General features: G+C 42.8%; 3 protein-coding genes across 12 annotated transcripts; 2 read left to right on the top strand and 1 right to left on the bottom strand.

Moving 5' to 3' along the window:
* The first annotated feature begins 455 nt into the window (after positions 1–455).
* LOC104581418 lies at positions 456–14,922 on the top strand. 7 transcript variants are annotated; one of them, XM_024456386.1, is made up of 14 exons: positions 456–789; positions 11,147–11,215; positions 11,291–11,359; positions 11,472–11,543; positions 11,631–11,696; positions 11,783–11,939; positions 12,025–12,176; positions 12,264–12,446; positions 12,813–12,943; positions 13,170–13,245; positions 13,950–14,072; positions 14,160–14,398; positions 14,475–14,550; positions 14,631–14,922. In XM_024456386.1, the coding sequence occupies exons 2-14, from the start codon at positions 11,204–11,206 to the stop codon at positions 14,769–14,771; spliced, it is 1,497 nt and encodes a 498-aa protein (XP_024312154.1). In that variant the 5' UTR covers positions 456–789; positions 11,147–11,203; the 3' UTR covers positions 14,772–14,922. The 7 variants fall into 7 exon arrangements, with proteins under 7 accessions (XP_024312154.1, XP_014751355.1, XP_014751354.1 ...); XM_014895869.2 differs by lacking the exon at positions 456–789 and adding an exon at positions 10,654–11,044; XM_014895868.2 differs by lacking the exon at positions 456–789 and adding an exon at positions 10,654–11,047.
* Positions 2,266–10,313, top strand: LOC100833043. 4 transcript variants are annotated; one of them, XM_024456382.1, is made up of 14 exons: positions 2,266–2,342; positions 2,528–2,632; positions 2,740–2,901; positions 2,998–3,054; positions 3,492–3,686; positions 3,778–3,984; positions 4,063–4,239; positions 4,381–4,422; positions 4,513–5,427; positions 5,495–5,620; positions 5,703–5,947; positions 6,047–9,156; positions 9,256–9,593; positions 9,845–10,313. In XM_024456382.1, the coding sequence occupies exons 2-12, from the start codon at positions 2,545–2,547 to the stop codon at positions 8,777–8,779; spliced, it is 4,947 nt and encodes a 1,648-aa protein (XP_024312150.1). In that variant the 5' UTR covers positions 2,266–2,342; positions 2,528–2,544; the 3' UTR covers positions 8,780–9,156; positions 9,256–9,593; positions 9,845–10,313. The 4 variants fall into 4 exon arrangements, with proteins under 4 accessions (XP_024312150.1, XP_024312149.1, XP_024312151.1 ...); XM_024456381.1 differs by having other exon boundaries at positions 4,357–4,422; XM_024456383.1 differs by lacking the exons at positions 2,266–2,342; positions 2,528–2,632 and having other exon boundaries at positions 2,770–2,901; positions 2,984–3,256; positions 4,357–4,422.
* Positions 14,923–15,502: 580 nt separating the features above from the next.
* LOC100832737 (E3 ubiquitin-protein ligase RNF14) lies at positions 15,503–22,292 on the bottom strand. Its single transcript, XM_003581544.4, has 7 exons — positions 21,672–22,292; positions 21,045–21,119; positions 20,426–20,966; positions 19,047–19,432; positions 16,870–17,084; positions 16,638–16,788; positions 15,503–16,142 (listed from the first exon to the last, which is right to left on the bottom strand). Exons 1-7 carry the CDS (start codon positions 22,071–22,073, stop codon positions 16,011–16,013), a joined length of 1,902 nt encoding a protein of 633 aa, XP_003581592.1. The 5' UTR covers positions 22,074–22,292; the 3' UTR covers positions 15,503–16,010.
* Positions 22,293–23,095: the final 803 nt, after the last annotated feature.

Below are 23,095 nucleotides of genomic sequence, written 5' to 3'. Positions count from 1 at the left end.
TACTGCTCCCTCCGACCCATATTACCTAGATGCTAGATACATTCTTATTTGTGAAAGGTAATATGGGTCGGAGGGAGTACTGTTGATTGAAAAATGAAAAGCATAAAGCGCTCCAGCTGCTCGCGCACTTTGTGCTGGATCATGTTCTTAACGTATTCTCGATTGCGGTAGCATTACCCGAACGATTTATTATCTACCGTCGGTAATCCAAAACTTACGTATGTCGGAGACCTCTTGTAGACACCAAACATTGGGGTCGTCTGGTGCTCTGTCGACAGAGAACTTCTATATTTCTCAGTCGATGCCTCGAGCGGTCGAGCCAGCGGTTTGTTTCCAGTCGACAATTTTTCTTTGAGCTGCTTTTTTTTTTTGAGCGTGCATGGTCGAGGGGTCAGAACCTGTGAAGTGCTTTGTTTTGTTCTTGTGAAACTAGCCGCCCATTAGATTTTAGACCTCCGTCTAGCAAACAAGGAATCAGTCCAAACTCCAGAGCGTGAGTCTAGCATGAACAATCGGCCGTTGCGTTGCCAACGAACGAGATTCTTTCCAATTATTTCTTGATCCAGGCGGAAGGGAAGGAATACTTCCAAGGGAGATCTCGCTCGATGGCGACGACGTTCAAGTCGGAGTGGGGGCCGGCCATTTGCATGGTGCTGATCGAGCTGTTCACGACGGGGCAGATGCTGCTCACCAAGGTCGTCGTCGACACCGGCCTCTTCGTCTTCGCCCTCCTCGGCGCCGCCTTGGTCGTCCCCTTGGCTGTCATCTTCGAGCGGTCAGTACTACACAGTATGAATCAAAGTTTTAAATAGAGAGTTGTAGCATCTTAACAATAGAGCTGATGTACGTAGCAGTTTGGAATGGTCCCGCTATGACGATGTTTTAGTGGCAAGCTAGCGGTAAAACACACGTCGCTAAACTGCAAATATTGCTAAAATTGGACATGATTTAGCACAAAATCCTCATCACCGGCTCAAGAAAATCGTTGGGTCGGCTCTTTCCCCATTTCTTCTTTTATCCTCCGAAAATCAAAAGGAGGAATTAATCTTCATTTTTTTGTGACGATCACAAGGAGGAATCTAGCCTCCATTCCCAATCATCTTCACTACTACCTCGATATATGATATGTGATGCCTGAGTGGGTGATTTTTTTATATTTTTCATGATTTTTGCAAACGCACTAAATGGCTTATAGCATCTCTAGCAGACCCATTATATATTGATACCGTGAAACTCATTTAAGTTAGACCTTAAAACTGTTTTAAGGTATCTCGTGGGCTGTGGCGGAACAGACCCTGCAAACTTTTACCATAAAACCGAATCCTCCTCCTCCTGCTTGTTCCTCAGGTTGCGAGGGAAACCGATGGTCGGAGCGGGCTTCACCCAAAATCGTCTTAGACACACCATAGCCCAACAAATTAAAACTTTGTCTCAACTTATTACATGTTTTTTCTGCTTTCCATTTTGTAATCTTCTAATTGAGAATGCATATGTATATATGGAATCCCAATGCATAGGTCGACACGTTTTTCATTCTTTAAGCTTTGGTTGGCCATACGGCAAAAAATTGATAGGGGGCTCACTTCTGCCGCGCACGAGAGACGGCGCCGTTAGGGGCAGCAGACCATGATCTGCTTTTCTTTGCTGTATGCCCGCTATAAAGCCTACATCAAAGGCTTTACCGTAGGCCTGATGGAAAGTATCTCTATCTCTATCTCTATCTCTATCTCTATCTCTATCTCTATCTCTATCTCTATCTCTATCTCTACTACTTATAATATAATAATAATAATAATAATAATAATAATAATACTTATAAAGGCACCAACATGTTTTTTCTAACGGCCATCCCACTAAACTCACACAAAATACTAATAATCCCACAATCAGACTCACTAAACACAGATTATTTGCTAACCGTGTGCGTTTAGCGATTACTTGTTGAGGCTGAAATTCCAGGAGAATCTTTTCAGCCCCCGAACCGTTTTTTTTTAATTCTTTTCTCCTCACCGAGCCAGTCTCGAACGCCCGCCGCCTCCTCCTTCACTTCCCCTGCAGCCGCCGCCGCCTCCTCCCCCCGCGCCCCTCCTCTGCCCTGCGGTCGCCGCCTCCTCCCCCCACGCCCCTCCTCTGCCCTGCGGCCACCACCGCCTCCCACCCCCCGCGCCCCTCCTCTGCCCAGCGGCCGCCGCCGCCATCTCCTTCCCGGCCGCCTCCCACCCCTGCGCCCCTCCTCTGCCCCGCCGCCTCCTCCCACCCCCGCGCCCCTCCTCTGACCCGCCGCCTCCTCCCACCCCCCGCGCCCCTCCTCTGCCCACCACGCCCGCTCGATCCGTGACACCGTGAGTTCCCATTATGTGTCAGTCTATAATTTCAACGAATTTTCGAAGAGAGACATATAATGTGTCAAAACATTGTTACATGCTCTTTTGATTGCGCATATGTGCTAGAGTGTCGATTCAAAAACATTGTTACACTGCAACGACGAGGATCCCTTTTCATAATATAAGCAACACCAATGTCACAGGTAAAGATACTTTGAGTATGTCATCTCCCAAAAACAACGGAACCACACGGAGACCATTCCATGATATAAGCAACACCAACCCTGAGGGTAGTACTCCATCCTTAGGTAACTACTATCAGCAGCCAGTGCGTAGTTTCAAAGTTTTTTGTTTTCGCCAATGGATGCTAATGTTGTTCAGGTCTAATATTGTGGCATTTATAAACACTGTGCAGACCCTAAAGCATTAAAGAGCCAGAAGAACAAAGAATATTATGCCCGAAATAGAGATGCTATACGGAGGAGGCGGCATGAAGCCCTTGAGAAGAAACAAGCTTCAGCTGCTATGCTCAAGGACACGGAAATGTCACCACATACACCCATGTCCAAGGCCGAAGGTATTATTATGTCACCTGCATTCTTATTATTTGAATTATGTTTGGCCTTGTTTTTGTGCTCTGCTTGAGCATTACAGTGCAGACCTGTTCCTACAGGTGAGTCTCATGGAAAGCACACCCCAGTTCAGGACATCGGCACCAACCACAACTCAGGTAGCTGTCAGTGATTCAACTCACTGGACTTGCTGAGATACTAATTGTATTATTTATGAGGACCCAAATGAATTAAAGAGGCAGAGGGAGAGGCAGCGATATTCAGAAAATAGAGACGACATCTTAAAGAATAAGCGGCTAGCCTACAGTGATATGAATGTCCAACAATCTGACACAAGAACAACTCAGGTCCCATACCATGGTAACAACGGCATTCATCCTTATTCTGGGAACATATATCTGGGAATACTTAATTCAAGCTTCGTGCTTTCAATATTGCCTTATTTCAAGCTTTTTCCATCTGGAATGTTTTTGTTTCCATCATTGAATACATCTGGATAGCTTTAGTGCTACAGCGGCATACAGCCTTATTCTTCTGTAGACACAAATATGAAAATTTCATCTATATATATATATACTACTACTACTATATGCAGATCCTAAAGAGAGGAGAAGACAGAGGGACAGGGAGAGGTATGCACTAAATAGATATGAAATATTAAATCGACGTCATCAAGCGCATGAGAACAAAGAGAGCCCGGCTGCGCTCAACCATTTCGAAAACATTGTGACACATACACCAGCTATAGGACAATCAGTTCTCACCCAACTGCAACAAATTCGTGCTGCAGGTTGTGCAGTACCATCAATTGCTCATTACGCATTGTTCGCTTGCAACTAATTCTAATATGTCCTGGTGTCGTGGCGTCAAATTTGTTTCAGGCATGTCAAAGGTACCAAACTCATCTCAACCACATGATACAATCATGCACGACAAGGAGAATATAAATTGCCACGAGGAGGCCAGTTGGTTGCACAGGAATGACGCATACCAGATACAAGAGATTTCAGGACGAAGGAGGGCTGTTCTTATGCCTTCTAGACAGAACCAGCAAAACAAGTGCACCGTAATACGAGATAGTACACAAGGTAATACCTTAACGCCTTGGTACGAGGTCAATAACAACAACACTATAATAATATTCTTGTGATTTCAACACTTTGCAGGGCTTTTAACACAATTGATAGAGGTTCAAACACCTCAGCTGAACCAAGAAAGCGACAAGAGGCGAGGAATGGAAGAGTCCCCAGATTCGGGGCAACCAGACAATAATGAAAGAAATGATGAAACAGACGATGTATATGGAATATTTGAGCCTGCTGGACACTCATCAGACTTAGAAGGTACATAATGAATATAGTTTGAATAATCATTTGAGCCTGCTGAACAACCATCAGACAAAGAAGGTACATAAGCTCGTATTAATATAGTTTGAATTTCATTTATGAATGCTGACACAGAACCTAATGAGGGCAATGATTCAGACGATGATGACATTGAGGATGAAGAAACATTATTCAGGGAACGTATGTACATTAACATCTCAGTTTTTTATAGCACTATCATATACAACTAGGATAGTGCTCCTTAATTGTCCATTTTACTTACACTTGTAGATGTTGAGTATGAATCGGTCCGAGACAAACGTCAGGCTGCTGGTGGAATACCGGAGCATGATAGCTATGATAGTGTCTACCGAGATCTACCCAGAGAACACCATGTCCTCAGAAAAGTCAGAGACTGCGGCCATTGTGAAGCAACAAGGTTTCAGTACGAGGGGCCTGCATTTTGTTGTAGAAAAGGAAAAATCCGTGTATTCATTCCAGATGTCCCTGAAGAGTTGAAGCGGTTATGGACCAGTCAGGACGACGACGATGCTAAGTATTTCCGAGAGAATATCCGGTATTTCAACTCGCACTTCTCATTCACAAGTCTTGGAGTTACACTTGACCGCCGAGTCAGCACTGCGGCAGGGACCGGCATATTTACATTCCGTGCACATGGCATGCTGTACCACAAAGTGGACGATTTGGTGCCTACCGGAAATGGACCACGGCATTTGCAGCTTTACATTTATGATGGTGATCAAACGTTGTCTCACAGGATCCAGAGGTCACCTGATCTTAATGTAGACCTCATTCAGAAAATTCTGAGTATACTTGAGCACAACCCTTATGTGCATACTTTCAAGACCGTCGGGTCGTTCTCAAATCTAGATGAGTACAAGATTGAGCTGAACACAAATATAACCTTGGATCAGCGTCGGTACAATGCACCCACGACTTCTGAAGTGGCTGCGATTTGGGTTGAAGGGAACGACCCGACGAAAGTCTTTGATAGGAGCGTTGTTGTGCATGCAAAAGGAGGAGGACGTCCTCTATATATTAGAGCATACTATGGGTGCTATGATCCCTTAGCATACCCATTGTTTTTCCCGGGTGGGGAGACCGGTTGGAATCGTAAGATGCCATATTTTGAAGAAACTAATCGCACTCTAGAACATTTGGTGGACAATTCTGATTTACCGACAGGTATTTACAAACCGTCAGATTTAATTTCTGTTCGTTTGTCATGACAAATTTTTATTTTTACCGACAGGTATTTACCAAGCCACTAATTTACCCCAGCAACATGAAGATCATGCTACTGATTCTGCACGACACAATGACCAGGCCACTGATTTACCTCATGAAGACCATACTCCTGACACTGTTTTACCAACAGGCATGATCATCATTGCTAATTCTAATAAAAAAAATCAGTCTACCATCCAAACTGGTATATTTTTTAACAATTTGTTATATAGATGACATGGACGGCGATGAAGATGAGGATCCCTGCGATGCAGAGGAGTCCAAGAAATTTGTTAGTGCAAGGGAGTACTACTGCTACAAGCTGCAAGTTCGTAAGAAGCTTTTTAATATCATTTTGTTCGGGGGGCGCCTTTTCCAACAATGGGCTGTGGACATGTACATAAAGATTGAGACTATGAGGCTAGACTGGTACTCTAAGCCTAGCAACCAAAAGATTATACGAGCTGACCTTTACCAGGTAATCGTCGTATGACCAAATCAATATTATTATTTTTTATTTCGCCATTACGTCATATATTGAATCTTTACTGATTGGATATATGCGTTCATTCTATAGGGTCTGGTTGACACCATCGCAGCTGGCGAGGCACGCGGTGATCGCATCGGGAAGAGAATCGTGCTTCCACGCAGCTTTCCTGGCGGTGACCGAGACATGCAACGGAGGTTCCTTGATGCAATGGCCATAGTTCATCGGTGGGGCAAACCGGACTATTTTATCACGATGACTTGCAACCCATACTGGGAGGAGATAACAACCGAACTATTACCCGGTCAACTGCCACAAGACCGTCCTGACCTGGTGGCCAGAGTTTATAGGGCTAAGCAACGACATTTGATGGACTTATTGACCAAGCAAAAACATTTTGGAGAAGTTGCGGCCTACGTTCATGTCACAGAGTTTCAGAAAAGAGGTCTCCCGCACGAGCACATACTTCTGATCATGAAAGCACGGAGCAAGTTAAACACGCCAGATGACTACGATAAGGTCATATCGGCACAGATACCAGACAAAGATAAGTATCCTGTTCTTCATGATCTGGTGATCAGACACATGTTGCACGGGCCTTGCGATGAGTTGAGGAAAAGTTGTGCATGCATGATTGATGGTCAGTGCCGTTTTCACTACCCTCGACAGTTTTGCCCCGCCACACAGCAAGGGAAGGACTCATATCCCATCTACAGAAGGAGGGACGATGGGCAGAGAGTTCAGATCAGAGGCGCATATTTGGACAATAGATGGGTTGTCCCTTACAACCCGTCTCTTCTCATGCGATACAACTGCCACATTAACGTCGAAGCTTGCTCGAGCATCAAGGCAGTTAAGTACCTGTTCAAGTACATCTACAAAGGGCATGATCGGACATCCTTTGCATTCGAGCAAGAACTCATCAACGGCGGGGAAATCACCAATGAGATTCGTCAATACAGGGACGCCCGCTATGTATCTCCTCCAGAGGCTATTTATAGGATTTTCGGTTTTCACATGTTTGGTGTCAGTCCATCTGTTCTGCAGCTCCAGCTTCATTTGCCAAACATGCATACCGTCGCCTTCAAAGCCGGTGAAAGCCTAGAAGATGTCGTCACTCGGCCAACTTCTGCCAAATCCATGCTTACAGAATACTTTGAGATGAACGCGAAAAATCAGGAGGGACAAAAATGGTTGTACAGGGAGTTTCCAGAACACTATAGGTGGATTTCCGGCACTAAGAAGTGGCAGAAGAGGAGAAACAAGAGGTATCAGATTGGAAGACTTGTGTATGCGCACCCTGCCGAAGGAGAGAGGTACTACTTGCGAGTGCTCCTCAGCCATGTCCGAGGTGCCACTTCATTTGACGATCTGAAAACAGCAAATGGCAGGCTGTGCGGTACCTTCAGAGAGGCGTGTGAGCAATTAGGCCTCATTGAGCATGACAGGTCACTTGATGATTGCAGGACCGAGGCTGCCACATTTCAGATGCCGTGTGCTCTTAGGCGGTTGTTTGCCACTATATTGGTATTCTGCGAGGCAACAGAAATCCGTCAGTTGTGGGACAAACATCTGTCATCGATGTCTGAAGATTACCGCCGGACACAACCCAATGAGGCAGAACTTGAGCAGATGGTCCTAAGGGACATAAGAGATCTGGTGCAATCCATGGGAAAGGATATCAAGAGCTACGAGCTTTCGGAAATTGCAGAGACAGATGGTTCTCTTGATGTTGAGTTTAGAGAGGTAGCAGAGGAGAGGCAAGTCGGCGTGGACCAAGAACACCTAGATCTTGAAAGCCGCTTGAACAACGAGCAGTTGGCTGGGTTCAACGACATCATGGATCATGTGACCAGCCAAAAAAGCCAAGTATTCTTTGTTGATGGTCCGGGAGGTACTGGGAAGACATACTTGTACAAAGCCTTGCTTGCAAAGGTGCGGTCCATGGGTCTGATAGCGATTGCAACTGCTACATCGGGTATAGCCGCGTCGATAATGCCTGGAGGGCGGACTGCACACTCTAGGTTCAAAATTCCAATCAAGCTCACTGGCTACAGCATGTGTGGTTTCACAAAGCAGAGTGGGACAGCAGACTTGCTTAGACGGGCATCCTTGATAATTTGGGACGAAGTCGCCATGACAAAGCGTCAAGCAGTGGAGACGCTTGATAGATCTTTGCAAGACATAATGGAATGTCCTTTGCCGTTTGGGGGAAAGGTTGTCGTCTTTGGTGGAGATTTCAGGCAGGTCCTTCCCGTCGTGACACGGGGGACAAGAGCACAAATCACGGATGCCGCACTGTTGAGATCCCATCTATGGGAGAACATCCGCAAGATAAGGCTCACGCGCAATATGCGGGCACAGGATGGCCCTTGGTTCTCCGAATACCTCCTCAGGATAGGGAATGGGACAGAAGAGACAATTGGCGATGACTACATCCGTCTCCCTGACGACATTGTCATTGGTTATACCGAGGATGACCGAGCAATTAATAGACTCATCGAACAAGTCTTCCCATCGTTGCATGCCAATGCTAGGTCGAGAGAGTACATGAGCACACATGCAATTCTTTCAACAAAGAACGAGCATGTGGATGAGCTGAATGCAAAGATGATCTCCAGGTTCCCGGGCGAAGAGAAGGTATACCATAGCTTCGACTCTATCGAGGATGACCTGCAGAATAATTACACCATCGACTTTCTAAACTCGATCACGCCTAATGGCTTGCCCCCGCATGTGTTGAGAGTAAAGGACAACTGCCCGGTCATTCTCCTCCGTAACCTCGACCTCATAATGGCCTATGCAATGGAACACGGCTTATGATCAGAGCCTTCCAAGATAATGCAATCGATGCAGAGATTGTTGGTGGACAGCATGCTGGAAAGAGGGTGTTCATACCAAGGATCCCTATGTCTCCATCGGAGGACATCTCGCTTCCCTTCAAGCTTAAAAGAAAGCAGTTCCCCATCCGCTTGAGTTTTGCGATGACCATAAACAAGGCACAGGGTCAGACCATACCCAACGTCGGCATTTACCTTCCCGAGCCCGTGTTCTCGCATGGACAGCTATATGTTGCATTGTCAAGGGGCGTGTCGAGAAGCACGACACGGATTTTGGCCAAGCCGAACAAGGAGGTTGATAAGTCTGGGAAGAGCACCAAGAACATTGTCTACAGAGATGTTTTAGAGGGATGTGGGCAGGTGAGATCTTCCATTGTTTTCCTATATTCATCTATGATAAGTCTGGAAAAAGCACCAAGAACTATTTTGATGCTAACAATATTTCTTTTCTAATTGCAGGTAAGGTGACATGCTGGGCTTCAGGAAGCCTGCAATTATTATTTTTGGGCGTGTGCCTCTGCACCCTGCAGCAGTTGCTGCTCAAATATGGGGTTAGTTGTTGTCCCAATTTACACTAGAGCTGTAGCTGTGATACCAGGTGTTGAGATGATTCCCAAATTGTACAAATCTGTTGACCTGAAGAATGGTTCCTTACAACCATTCTGGGTGGTCTCATGCAGATTCTTTTAACCTTGTTGTTGTGTCAGATGCTTTGGATTATCTGACCCCAAGGTATCTGAACAAAACACTTCCTGATTTAGCAAGGGTCTCCACAGATGGCCTTGTTATATTTACTGGTATGACCTTCCTTCAACATGAGATATTTACTTTCTTTTCTTCAAAAGGACCTTTGTTTGACATGCATTCCTATATTTGTCGTGGTAAAAGATTATGCCCTTCCTAAAATGTTATCATAGTATACCTGACATTTAAAGAGAGAAACCCGAACGAATGGTTACTTGATCATATTTCCTGAGCCTGCCCATATCTTGCCATTCGGCCAATGTTCTTTTGCTTATATAAGACAATATACTTTCATATTTTCTAGGTGATAAAGGCCAAAAAGAAGAAGGCTGGGCTGTGCACAAAAGATAACAGGAGATTATTGCTTATTGGCTGGATCACCTGCTGATGCTAATGCACATTACACCACGGCTATAGATCTTGCAAGATTGACAGGAGACGTTTTCTGGCATGCTGGAGCCCTTGAAGGTATTGTCTGCGCATTGGTGGTGAGTGTTCATGTCAACCTATGGAGTTTTGGGATGGAGAACATTCTGGTTATGCAATAGTTCTTCGCATTGACAGTTTGCATTCAATAGTGCCATTGGAACTGCTTCTCTTCTATCTTTTCATGTACTGGGACTGGATTTCTAAGACTGCATGTAATAATTGCCTGAAGTATTGAATTGTGGTTGTACTAAGACTGCATGTAATAAGACTGATTGTACTAATACATGTAATATTTCAACAAGTAATATGGGTCGGATGAGGAAGTGATATAATTCCACGATGTATATATATGGTGTGTTCTTTTTTTTCGAAAACTTAAATGTGCTTCTTGCTGAGGTAAAGAAAATCTGGCGAGGTGCAGATGTACCTGTATCTACATACAGCAAATCTGTTCTTATCCACTTCCAAATCAGGGGCTACATTGTTCTGGAAAACTCACTGCTTGCATTATCTCTCCTGTTTTTTTCTTTTGCAACAGTTATAATTGGAAGCAGATTATTTGCTACGCAGCAGTACAAAAAAAAAACGATACGAAACCGATGCTGGATATATTTTTTCTCTCAAAAAAGAATGCTGGATATTCGGTGATAAGATTGTAACAAAATCTGAAACTCCCCACGCAAGCCCACCCCACGCATGCAAACAGAAAAATCGGAAGAGGCAGTTGCCGTTTTTCTTGGACTCCTCTGCACGTGCGGACGTAGTACTCCTGAGGGAATAAAACAACTCAATTAGGAAAGGGCAGATTGCAATCCGTGTTTGCATGCGTGACGGCCAGCACGCGCGATTGCAATCCGCCTCTCCGCCCTCACGTACGCCGCCTAGCTGCCGCCGCCCTCACGCCGCCGACGTCTCCTCCCGCACCGCGCCTCGCGGGCTGCTGCCGCCGCCCATTCCTACCTTCATCGGCTGGCCGAATTTTTGCGTGGAATCTTCTGCTATAAAGTTTGGTGAAACACCATGTCTACGCCACCATCCCCAGTTGCCTTTGCGGATCAATCTCGGCCTGAGTTCGGTGGTATTGTCAACCCTGTCAACATGGTAATAATATGTGTGTGTGTGTAACTTCATATGTAAAGTTTTGTACTTATAAAAATGCTATGACATGCGATTTCAGGAAGACCACGACCACATAGCAAATGAACAAGAAGTCATCACGAATGATTCTGAAAATATGGGAGAAAAGGTAAATATTTTTCAAAGACTTGTATCCTGCCAACATGTTTCATACTTATAAAAATGCTATGACGTGTGATTTCAGGAAGACCACGACCACATAGCAAATGAACAAAAAGTCATCACGAATGATTTTGAAAATATGGGAGAAAAGGTAAATATTTTTCAAATACTTGTATCCTGCCAACATGGTAATGATATATATGCCTGTAACTTCATGTGTAAGGTTTCGTACTTATAAAAAATGCTATTACGTGCGATTTCAGGAAGACCACGACCACATAGCAAATGAACAAGAAGAAGTCATCACGACTGATTCTGAAAATATACAAGAAAAGGTAAATATATTATTCCAAGACTTGTATTTTCTTTTAAAAATAATATAATTATAATCCTACAATCTCTTTTATATATGTGGGATTCAGTTACACACCCAGGAAGAATCAAGTGCAATAACGATTGAGGAACTGGAATATTTCGAGCCGACGAATGTGAGTTTTTTTTTATTAGATAAATTCTAATTCTAATTCTAATTATATCCTGCATGAAGTTTAACTATTATTTATCTTATTCGCAGAAACTAGCAGACAACCAAACATCTCAAGAAGTCCAGCAGGAATGTACAGAGGAAGAAACTATGAAGGACATCCTGACAATGCCCATGCAGATGGAGAAACCTATGCGACGGCATAACAAACCAAAGAAGTCAACAGATTATGTGGTGACTCCAGAAGGCATGTCATTAACCATTTTTATGTCATTAATTTTGCTACATTATTTATTTCTTCATTACTAACTTGATGTCTTCTATCGTTTCAGATTATAGATGCGCCATCGATGATTATTCTGTGATTGAACGTATCCAATCGGAGCCAAGCGTCAAAAAAAAATTGGTGTCCCTCAGTGACACATCACTGACCAAGGACGATTTAATACGTCTTCTAAACCCCCGGGAATATGCTGGCAACGAAGTAAGTATATATATTCATGAAAAATCTTATTTGAATTTGAATATATTGTCTCATACTAATAACCACTGAATATACATGAAACCGTAGGTCGTAAATGCATACATCTATTGCATAAGTGGCGAAGAAGCTCTGCAGGTCAGGTCGGGTGGAAGTATGTTCTTCGAGACTTCATTGGTCTCTAAGCTGATACAGGATTGTGCAAATAAGCCCAAAGATGAAATACCAGAATGGATTGTAGAGAGGGTGAAAAAGTATCTGGAACATGACATGGTTAGTCCGAGTTTCCTACATATTATAATCAATCTTAACGAGGGTGTGTGTGTTCGTGTATAAAAACAACAATAAACTTTCCCCGTAGGTATTCGTTCCAATCAACATGACTCATTTTCATTGGTATCTAACGGTTATACACACCGGGAAACGATGTGTTCAAGTTTGGACTCTCTAGGTGTGGGAATTCACCGTGGGGACCTCGCTTCTTATGTGATTAATCAATTCTACTGCCCCATCTTTTGATAAGATTTTGTGTTATTCTTATAATTTTACTACTTTGTCATCTATTAATATAACAGCTGGTAGCAGTGGATTTATTTTTCTTCTGATGTTAATACTTGGTCATTTGTTAATATATAACAGCTGGTAGCAGTGGAAAAATTATTTAAAATTGCATCACAGCAAAAAGAATTAAATTCTGACAAGTGGAAGGACCTAAACGTTACATCATGGTCAAGGGAAGAATGTATTAAGAGTACTATGCAGACAGATGGGTACGTCTCTTAATTCGACGCACTCAACATTTGGGTGGTGATTTTTTTTATGCATGGTTTATTAATTGACGTAGATGGAACATTATATCCCACACGATCTCTCTAATGATAGTTTAATAAATTATCAATATTTGTTTATATTGTATTGCCACCTCATTCTAATGATACTTTAGTACCTTATGAATATATTTGTAAAATGTCTTATCGAAATCCTACAATTACGTAGGTCGTCTTGTGGTTTGTGGATGTTAAACTTCATGGAGTACTGGACGGGAGATATTTTGTCCGACATTCCTAATCAGGTACATTTCGTTGAGTACATGTCATATATTATTATATTTTGAAAACTAACCATGATTACTGCTTGCTAGGATAATATAACACAATTTAGGACAAAATTAGCTGTCATTTTAGTCGACTCAGAATTGAACGATGATAATGTAAGAAACCAAGACGACTTCGAACTTGATGAAAGGAATACCGATCCAGATGATTGTGTCATCTTGGAAAGTCCTGCTAAGAGAGCCAAAACATCAGACCCCTCATCACAATTTGACTTCCTATCGGACTTCTTCCCTGAATCACCTATTATCAATCCAACAAACGACGACCTCATAGAATTACTTTGCTTGCAACTGGAGATAATTGATCCCCGTTTATTCGAGTAAGCCACCTTTTCTAGCAAGTTCATTTTTTTGTGTTCAAATAAACTATTATTTGTTCCATCGTGCTTGACAAAATTTGCTCTTCCACAGGATCGAATGGGTCAGGATCTCTAAGCCTTATCCAATTAGTTTATATAAGACAAATAAGGAACATATTGTTCACAAATTATGTGGACCCAGATTGCTTCAATGTGGCTGCGCGTGTACTAGCGAGCCACCCATCAAACTTATGTAGAGATCAGCTGGTTCACTTAATGGATCTGAAGTTTTGCGTAAGTTACTTTAATCACATAATCAAATTTTCCATCATATTGCTAATACTTTTTTATTTATCATTTTAGACGATGTCCAAATTTGCACGAGACGCGGGTTGTCGTGAAATGTTAGACGTTGAACAGCTAGCACAATTGTTTCGTAGCTGGCCTGGCTGCATCGACGAGTACCATATCTCAAATTGTGACACGGTAATACTTCATTCCTTCTTTCTTATATAAGTTGGGGTTATTTTTTGTCATAATGCGACTAATGTATTCGAAAACTTATTGTTACAGATTTATTTGCCTTATGAAATTTATGGGCTATATATGTTGTTCGTCTTCAACCTTCAGAAAAAAATTGTCTATATTTTGAATCGGCTTCCAATACAATCTTGGGGGGAGCATATATTTAAAACTATGGAAATAGGTAAAAATTTAAACCTTGCCCTCAAAGTTGCAAACCCTGGATGGAACGATGATATATGTAAATGGGAATGCAAAGTTTCTGATGTTCTTCCAAAAAACTATCACGGGTACGAAGTTTCTCACTCCAACACAATCTTATCTCATTTGTTTCAACGCACAATGTAACGTTACATATGTTTGCAGTGGTCTGTTTGGATATCTGGTTTTCAATTTCATGCACTCATATCACAATGAAAGGCTACATTATTGCATTCCGACGGTGAGTGTTTTTAACATGCTCATTTGTACCAGATTATCACATGAATTTTTTTATGACCATGTTTAATGACGCATGTGTAGGGCGACTACTTGCTCAAACGACGATTTGTGACACATATTTTAAAGCATGAACTCAATGAAGTTGTAGACAATATCTCTCCCGAGGAACGAGACGTTCTTGACCGCATAGAAAAATGGACATTCACCGATTTAATAGAATAGTGGATAATATTGTGGAATACTTGTATTTTAATTATTGGTTCCAATTTCTGTCGAGTTGTAATATTTTGATACCTAACACGTATTGTCAAGACGTGCGTTGCAAGTGCAAGCTCACTAGTATCACCCAAAAGGCCAAAACGAGTTCAAATTACGAACAGACTCAAATTCACGTGTAGTGGAGCTCATATTTACGATACGACTGCCTTCGTCTGTTTCTAGGTCGAGAGTTGTCATCAGAGTCTTTTTAATCCAACGGTACCGGGTAAGAAAATAATACTCTCTCTAATTCTAAATTCTTGGCTCAAATTTGCTCAAATATGAATGTATCTATTCTTAAAAAGCGTCTAGATACATGTAACATTTTGACAACAATTTAGGGTCGGAGGGAGTATCTCCGTTTCATAATTCTTACACGTATCTAGACATTTTTTAGAAATAGACACATTCATTTTTTAACAAGAATTATGGAACAGAGAGAGTAATACGGAGTACTAGCAGTGACTGGCCGGGTAAGATCAAGAAGTCGGTATCCCCGCGTTTAAAGCTGCAACGACAATCAAAAGGTATGTTTAACCAATTTTTGGGAGAGTCTGAAGACCGCTCCAAGCAACGGAAAGGATGGACCCGAGGTTGCAGTGATATGAATTTCATGTGAACTGCACACAGCCTAGTTCACATAAAGGAACATAAATCTACATTACTAAAAACTTCCATCCAACCAACAAGGCATATTGCAACAAAATGTGTATATTGCTTTATCGAACGAAGATAGGTGTACACGGTACTTTCAACTCAACTCATCACAGGTATCAAAAAGGCAATCAGAAAGAGAAACATACCACAAAAGACTATTAAGTTCCTTCGCATAGACCCAATCACAACACAAGAAACAATAGTATACCAAAGATTTTTGGAAGGTTTTTACTGCAACGATTCTGCTCATGGTATAAAGGGGATAGCTGGCATCCTGAACGTGCAAATTCTTCTCTCTCTTTTTTTGACAGCAACATGCAAATTCTTCTCAACAGTAGATACGGAAATGAATGGAGTAAAGAAGTGCATTTCTGTTCATGAATATAAATTGCTGAGCTCCTGTTAGGAGTAGAAGACGGAGGGTTGAGAAGCGGCCAAATGTTGTACCGCCGAGGCAAATGCATCGGAGAGTGTATGTGCATACACGCGCATAACCTTTAGAAACTGCATTGGTATTGAGGCGCTCCGCATAAGGGAAAACTGCATTCAGGGATCTGCAGTATGTTGCTTGCATCCCTTGGGACCAAAGTGCTCTGACGTCTTGTGGACATGCTTCCGGCATAATGCACAGAAGTGTCGTTGGCATGCCCAACAGAAGAGATGGTTGTTGTTTCCAATCTGTCCAAGATACCAAAGCAAACACAAAATCATGAGGAGGGGGAACATATTCGTGCTACGTGAAAAGCAAATACAAAATCATGAGGGGCAACATATTCCTAAGAATTCACTAGGAGCACACACGGAGTGGTTAGCCGAATTTGTCTTGGGCTCAAGCCAAAAATGTGAATGGCCTAAAGATTACTCACTGATTTATTTAGTAAATAACCACACACACAAAAAAACAATTGTTAGTCATGACTATTGAAGTTATTTGCAATTGGACTTGGATAAACAGTTAAACTATGTAATCATGACTAGAAGTGAAGCACAACCACAGGAGTAAAAATCCTGAATGGCAACCATTTTTTTAAGGAACAAAGTGATCACGGGTAGTTGTGCATGCAATAGCACCTTTTGGTTTCTTGTGCAAGAGACAGGCAATTGCATCATTCATTCCCATTATCATTAGAGATGCTCTCCTTAGATCTTCACAAATAAAGTATTTGATATTACCTTTGGAGTTGGTTGGCGGCAAGTGGGACAGGGGTAAGCATATTCTCCTTCAAACATGTCAGCATGCGCTTGTGCAACAGCTTGGCGTTGGTTCCGATTTTCCAATTCCCATCTATCAAGTTCCTCCTGATCGAATACCACACAATCACCCCTGAAGGGAACAACATGATTATTTGTCAAGTCACAGCTATGGCAATAAACAAAAGTAGATATAAACTAAAAGAGAACTTACTTGAAATGATCATATCCACTAATTGCAGCATTGCATTGGTAGCAGAAGAACCGCCCACAGTTCCAACAGGTCATCTTATTGCATCCTTCTGTCTTAGATATAGCAATTTTGCATCGTGGGCACTGTTTTGCATCCTTCAAAATTTCCTTGACACTGCGTACTTCATCCATAATCTTCTGGATATCTCCATTTACTAGCCCTGACTTTTGGCGTTTCTATATCAATCAAAAGAAAGTTAGCATTTTGCAGCAATCATTTAACAAAAAAATTAACTAATGAAGAACATAAGTAAATGTCCCCAGACATAAATCACTCTGGGAAGAATAGTCTGGTCTCACTGTTACCAAACTTGATCAAAATGTAAATTCTCTTTAGGGCAATCATCCAGAGAATGGATAGAAGAAAAACATATGCACATCTATGCTTGCAAACACCTAGATGTAAACTGCAGTAAACCACATATCCGTATCCAACTATTATTTACAAAAAGAACAACTTATATGGCCAAAGGATGTTAAGTGTTACCACAGAAAAATATGTTGGCAACTTATACAGACATACTTGTCTATCAAGTTAAAAGCCTACAAGAACACCCCTTAGATTTAGAATGATTGATATTCAGACCCAAATCAGATAGCAAATCACTTACTTCCTCCATCCAACAAAGGATGTCTCAACTTTGACTAAATTTGAATGCATCTACACACTAAGTCATGGCTAGATCCATCCAAATTTTGACAAACTTGAGACATCTTTGTTGGACGGGGGGAGTACAAAAATCAATGTGAGCCACTAGTGGATATGTTATGGTCATCGTGGAGAAAGCGCAGAACATAGGCATAAACGTGAAGGCATTGGATAGATTATGTTAGAGATAAAATATTAGGAGAAGGAATAAATTTAGTATGTATCCTGGTAGGATACGATATGGTCTATTAGAAAGATTCAGGTTAAATTAGGAAGAGTCCAATTAAACTAGGAAAGTAGAGATATAGTTGCAGTCTTCAGTTTGAATTGAGATCCGACTTAGATCAGGTTAGCCGGTGCATGCAAAAAGATTCCATGAAACCGATCTTTGTTTAAGAACCGGAGCAAACTGTGTAAACTGAGTAGAAAAGTAGGAGAGGGAGAGAGAAAAGAGAGACCCACTGCTGCAATTGGCGAGGTAAGAAAGCCTTTTCCTACTAGATTATTATATAGTGGGGCCTACTGAGATACTTTGCACCGGTGCAAACGTTGTAGCAAATTTTGTGAAGCGATCTAAACAGGAATGGGTCCCATATCTATTTCGAACCGATGCACCACTGTGGAAGGCCTTAGAGCCTCTAATCACATCAGGGACGAGCCCTGCTGCCGAATTGTTGAGGGTGAGTGCCCAATCCTGATCTTCTGGTCTATACCGCACCCAATTTACCCCGTTGGCCGTTGTGGACCAAGGTCCACAACAGGATAGGACATCCTCAGATCCTCTCACGGCATCCAAGACCTATCTTCTTCCTACAGCCACCAGCCATGCCTTAAAACGACCTCCAATCACCATCCTACCTGGTCTTCATAACTTTACCATTGGCCAGGATATAGTAATCAGTAGTTACTTGACGTTAACTTGTATCACACTGTTGGAACAGTTACATTATACTATCCTAGATTGAAACCAATGGTCTACGGACAGAAGAGACAGGATCAAAACTTCAGCTTAGGGATTGATTGGGGCAAGGTAAACTCTCCACTTCATCATGTACTGTTCGAACCGACACCTCATCGCATGCCAGGGTCCAAGAGGAACTGAATCTAGAAGCTTCTAGTAAATTATATGTCAGTATCCAATTGGTGATTTGTCAACCCTTGGCCGGACGTCACTGGGGTAATGAAGACAGTATAACCTAATGGAAATTTGTCATGACATTATATGATGATGTGTTGGATATCTGTACTCCTAGATCTCAATTGGTGGTGGCGGACTGGCGTCTGACATTCAGGCCACACGTCACTGTTGATCAGGCACAAACAATTGAGACAAAAGCAGATAACGAGTTGATCTGAATCAGAGAAAAATAGTATTTTCAGTGTTCTTAAACATGCCATATTTGTTAGTCCATGGTGACGCACAGGAATTGTGCTAATGATCAAACATATTGCAAAAACAATTATATGCGTGTGAGATGTAGTCCTCCTACCTCCAAAATAAGAAGCTTTTCTTCTGGACTTAAACATTCCACCCCAACATGACGGCGCTCTCTACAGAGTGTGCAGAAGCTGAATAAACAACCTGAACACACAGCTTCATCGCCTGCATCTTCCAAACAAGCAGTTTGACATCTAGGACAATAAACTACATCAGCCATGGCGTCAAGAGTTCTCTGAAGAAGCAACCCTTCCCAACGTTCAAATTCGTCCTTCCCCAGCAGCCTTTTCAATATATTGGGAGGAACAATGCCTTGACATTTTGTATCAGGACACAATAACTTCACTACAGTTCCTTCCTTGACATGCATTTTGCAATATGTTTGCATGCATTTCTGGCAAAAGAAATGATGGCATGGAAGTTTGATGAAATCAACACCTGGAGAGGTAATAAATTAGACTTAAACATAGAGGCGTCATTAATTCAAATAAGAAGGGTTAACAAAATTGTAAATGGAAACCATCCAAGTCGGGCATGCATCATGAAGACTCGTAATGCTCCTTTCAACAATACAAGGCTTATTAGGTTTCATTTGACCAAGGCTTTGACCAAAAATAACTTCATTAATATGTGAGTAATGTGATCGAATCATAACCATAAGCAAGTACTTTTGAATACAAATACAATGATATCAATTTAATGTCATAAATTGTACTCCCTCCGTTCCTGTGAACAAGGCGCATATTTTTTCTTCAGAAGATCCTATGAACAACGTGCATAATGTCTCATTAACTGCTGAGCATGCATGCAGCCAATGAGAAAAGGCAGATCGTGCATCAAAATGATTAATTAGAAGTTTTGCCTTGCATGCAGCCAACCAGCGTAGCCACTGCGCTCATAACGAAGAGATTAATTAGAATACTGGAGGCGCACTACAACTCCTTGCTCTTAGCAAAAATTCTTATACGCCTTGTTTAAAGGAACAGAGGGAGTATTAACGGATAACTCTTGGTCAAAGGAAAGCTAATATGCCTAGTATTGTTGGACGGAGGTAGTACTATACTTACAAAGTTAGAATTTACAAACAAGACAATTTCGCTCAGAACAAGGGCCGAGCATTTATCCATCCAAATGAGAACCTCTAATAAGGACAGAATAAATGCTATTACACTTACCATATCTAGTCACTAATTGTAAAAGAAAAAAGGGAATGCTTTGGGAACTAAACTGCATGTGGAGTGGTAAACTGGTACTCCCTCCGATCAATAATTAGTGTCTCAGATTTTGTACTAAATCTGAGACACTTATTATGGAACGGAGGGAGTAATATGTAACCAAGACAGTTCCACGATGAACAAGGACCACCACAGGACACAGGACGATACACATCAATTATGGTAAGAGTTGTGTGGAAATGGGAGAAAGAGTTACCAGGAAACTCGCTGAAACAAATCATGCAGTCATGGATAGCATGCAAAAAGGCTTCATGTCGCTTATCATCATTGTATCTAATAATTCTTGGAATTGTAACATCAGGTGCAGCATTGTCTGGACAAGCATGCTTATCTCCACCATCTTCAACAGATGTTAGACCACCCTTGCTTAAGACTATCTCATTATCAAACCCTAAGTAAGAAAGGGAAGAGCTTTGGAGCCATTGGACCCACTGATATATTACTTCCATGCCATGTTGCTCTTCCCAGATTATATCCAGCATGTGACATAATGACGAAATCATCACTTTGTCCAGCCATTCGGTGGACATGGTGAAAAAGGGAGGTTGATGACTTGGGTATGACGAAGGCAGGAGACATGTTAACAGGATTGGAGGTAAATGCTCAACTCTAAACTTGTAAACAAGATCATCAGAGGCATCACCATCACGTATTCCCTTATAATTTAGTGTTCCAGCACCATAACTTAGCCTCACTGATACATCTGTACCATCTGGGATCTCAATATGCACGTGAACCTGTAATTACAATAACAGATGAAACCCTTGCCCTTACAGGTAAGAATATGACCTGAAAATTGATCATGAGGGATATACCTGGAAAGACCGCTGGCCTTCATTTCTATTGAAAATGACTACAGTGTCGCCAAAAATTGCTTCCAGGGCACATATCTGAGCATTGGATTTAGATTTTATCAGACTAAAAGAAGTGATAACCACACATCCAACTATAAAACAAGATAACAACAAAAGAAGAATTAACTACATCTGATTATCTGAAGGCTCCCTTTGAATAAAAGTATCGAACTATTTGACACCTATGCCATTGAATGTGCACGACATGCTCTTAATTTCTCCGGTTAGTTTCCTAGGAGTGACATAAACCATTAAACCATGATCCTCAACCCAATTATGCAGATTGACAACAAATTCGGGCATGACTTAACTATATGGCACCTCTTCTCTCAGTGTGATTTGCATGATCCTTCGGCAGCTAGTCCACATAGAGATGCAAAATGATCACAGGCCTTAGTTGGCCCTCAAGAATCAGTAAGCAAGCACCAGGAAAAAAATCATACAGTTCACTACAATGTCTCCTATCCATTATAGAAGCTACTCATCTTTTTTTCTGAGGCAGTGAAGCTACTCAATTATGCTTCGCGGTGTACTGACCAGCTAAAACAATTCACGAGTCGCAAATATTGAGATGGACAAACGCATCACCTCGTCCTCCTGCCTCTGATCATTCGCGCGCGCCTCCTCCTCAGTCAACTCCGCCTCTTCGCGACCGATCCCCACCAGCTCCTGCAGCCTTCTCATGGCCTCTTCCTCCCGGCCCCCATCCGCCGCAGCACTCCCAGACGACGAAGCTTCCATGTGCGGCTGAGCAGGCGGCGGCGCGGGGACCTCGGGCTGGGGAGGCGGCGTCTCAACGGGAGCATCCTCAGCGGTCTCGGCGGAGACGTCGAGGCGCTCTAGCGCGTCGGCGGCCGCCGCGGCATTGGGGACCTCGGCGTCGTAGGGGTACTCGTGGTCGGGGCTAGGTTCTGGGACGGCGGCGGCCTTCTTATGGACCTTCCGCGGGGAACCGCGGCCGCCCTTCGCCTTCCTGGACTTCGGAGGCATCGCCGTCGGCGTGCGTCGTGCTAGGTCGGGCAGGGGCGCGACCAGAATCGAGAGGATGGGTAGGCGTCTTGCGGCGGCGGGTCCCGGGATTTGGCGGCGAGGCGGTGCGCGCCGGCGTGACCGACACGAATCTCGGGACGCGCGACTAGAAGGGGCTTCTCTCTTCTGCGGCCGCCTCGTCGGCCGGGGGTTTATGTGGAAGGCGTCGGATGCATTTCGAGATCCGGTAACGAGTTAGACTGTGGAGAGGGAGCAAAACTACTGTTCCGTAAAAACTTGTCTTTGGGTCAAACAACGACTCAACGGTGAGGAGAGATAATCCACGTATGCCGTGACGTAGCTGGCAAGTTTGCTCCGGTGAGTACATACTCCCTAGGACAGTACTGCGGTGAAGTTGTGTCCCTCCTGTGTTTTACGCTGAAAAAAGTTCTAATTAAACAAAATGAAACTACGTGGGATTACTCCCTCCGATCCTAAATTGTTGTCAAAATCTTACATGTATCTAGACACCTTTTAAAAATAGATACGTCCATATTTAGGCAAATTTGAGATAAGGATTTAGAATCGGCGGAAGTACTTTATATAGAGGGTAGATAGCTGGGGAAAAGATGCTCGTGCGTACCCAGAAGGAGGCCACGTGTGCCCCTACGGCGCAACCATCATCGGGGGAGGATGCCCCTAGGACTTGTGGTCGTCGCCATTCAGCCATATAATTCATCCACGGCAACAAATCCTAGGTGGAGTCGAGTTTTCGTGAAACACCAGCAAACAACGCCTCCATGTTTCGGCCAAGGCCAAGAGGCTGATTTGGTCTTATCCATGTTGTCGATAAGGAATTTCTTCGCCGCTATCAATATTGCACCTTCATGCATCTTCATGCCAATATGCCATCATCCCCTCATCCCCTTCTACTCTCCGATCAGCAACACGGGTGAAGGAGCGAGGGAGAAGACAAGGTGGAAACATAGAGAAATTTAGCAAGGGGACAATGAAGGTGATGGTGGGAAAATATAACGCTTCGA

Source organism: Brachypodium distachyon, chromosome 5, assembly GCF_000005505.3.
Source record: "Brachypodium distachyon strain Bd21 chromosome 5, Brachypodium_distachyon_v3.0, whole genome shotgun sequence".
Taxonomy (NCBI): Eukaryota; Viridiplantae; Streptophyta; class Magnoliopsida; order Poales; family Poaceae; genus Brachypodium; species Brachypodium distachyon.
This window is presented reverse-complemented; position numbering and strand designations above follow the sequence as displayed.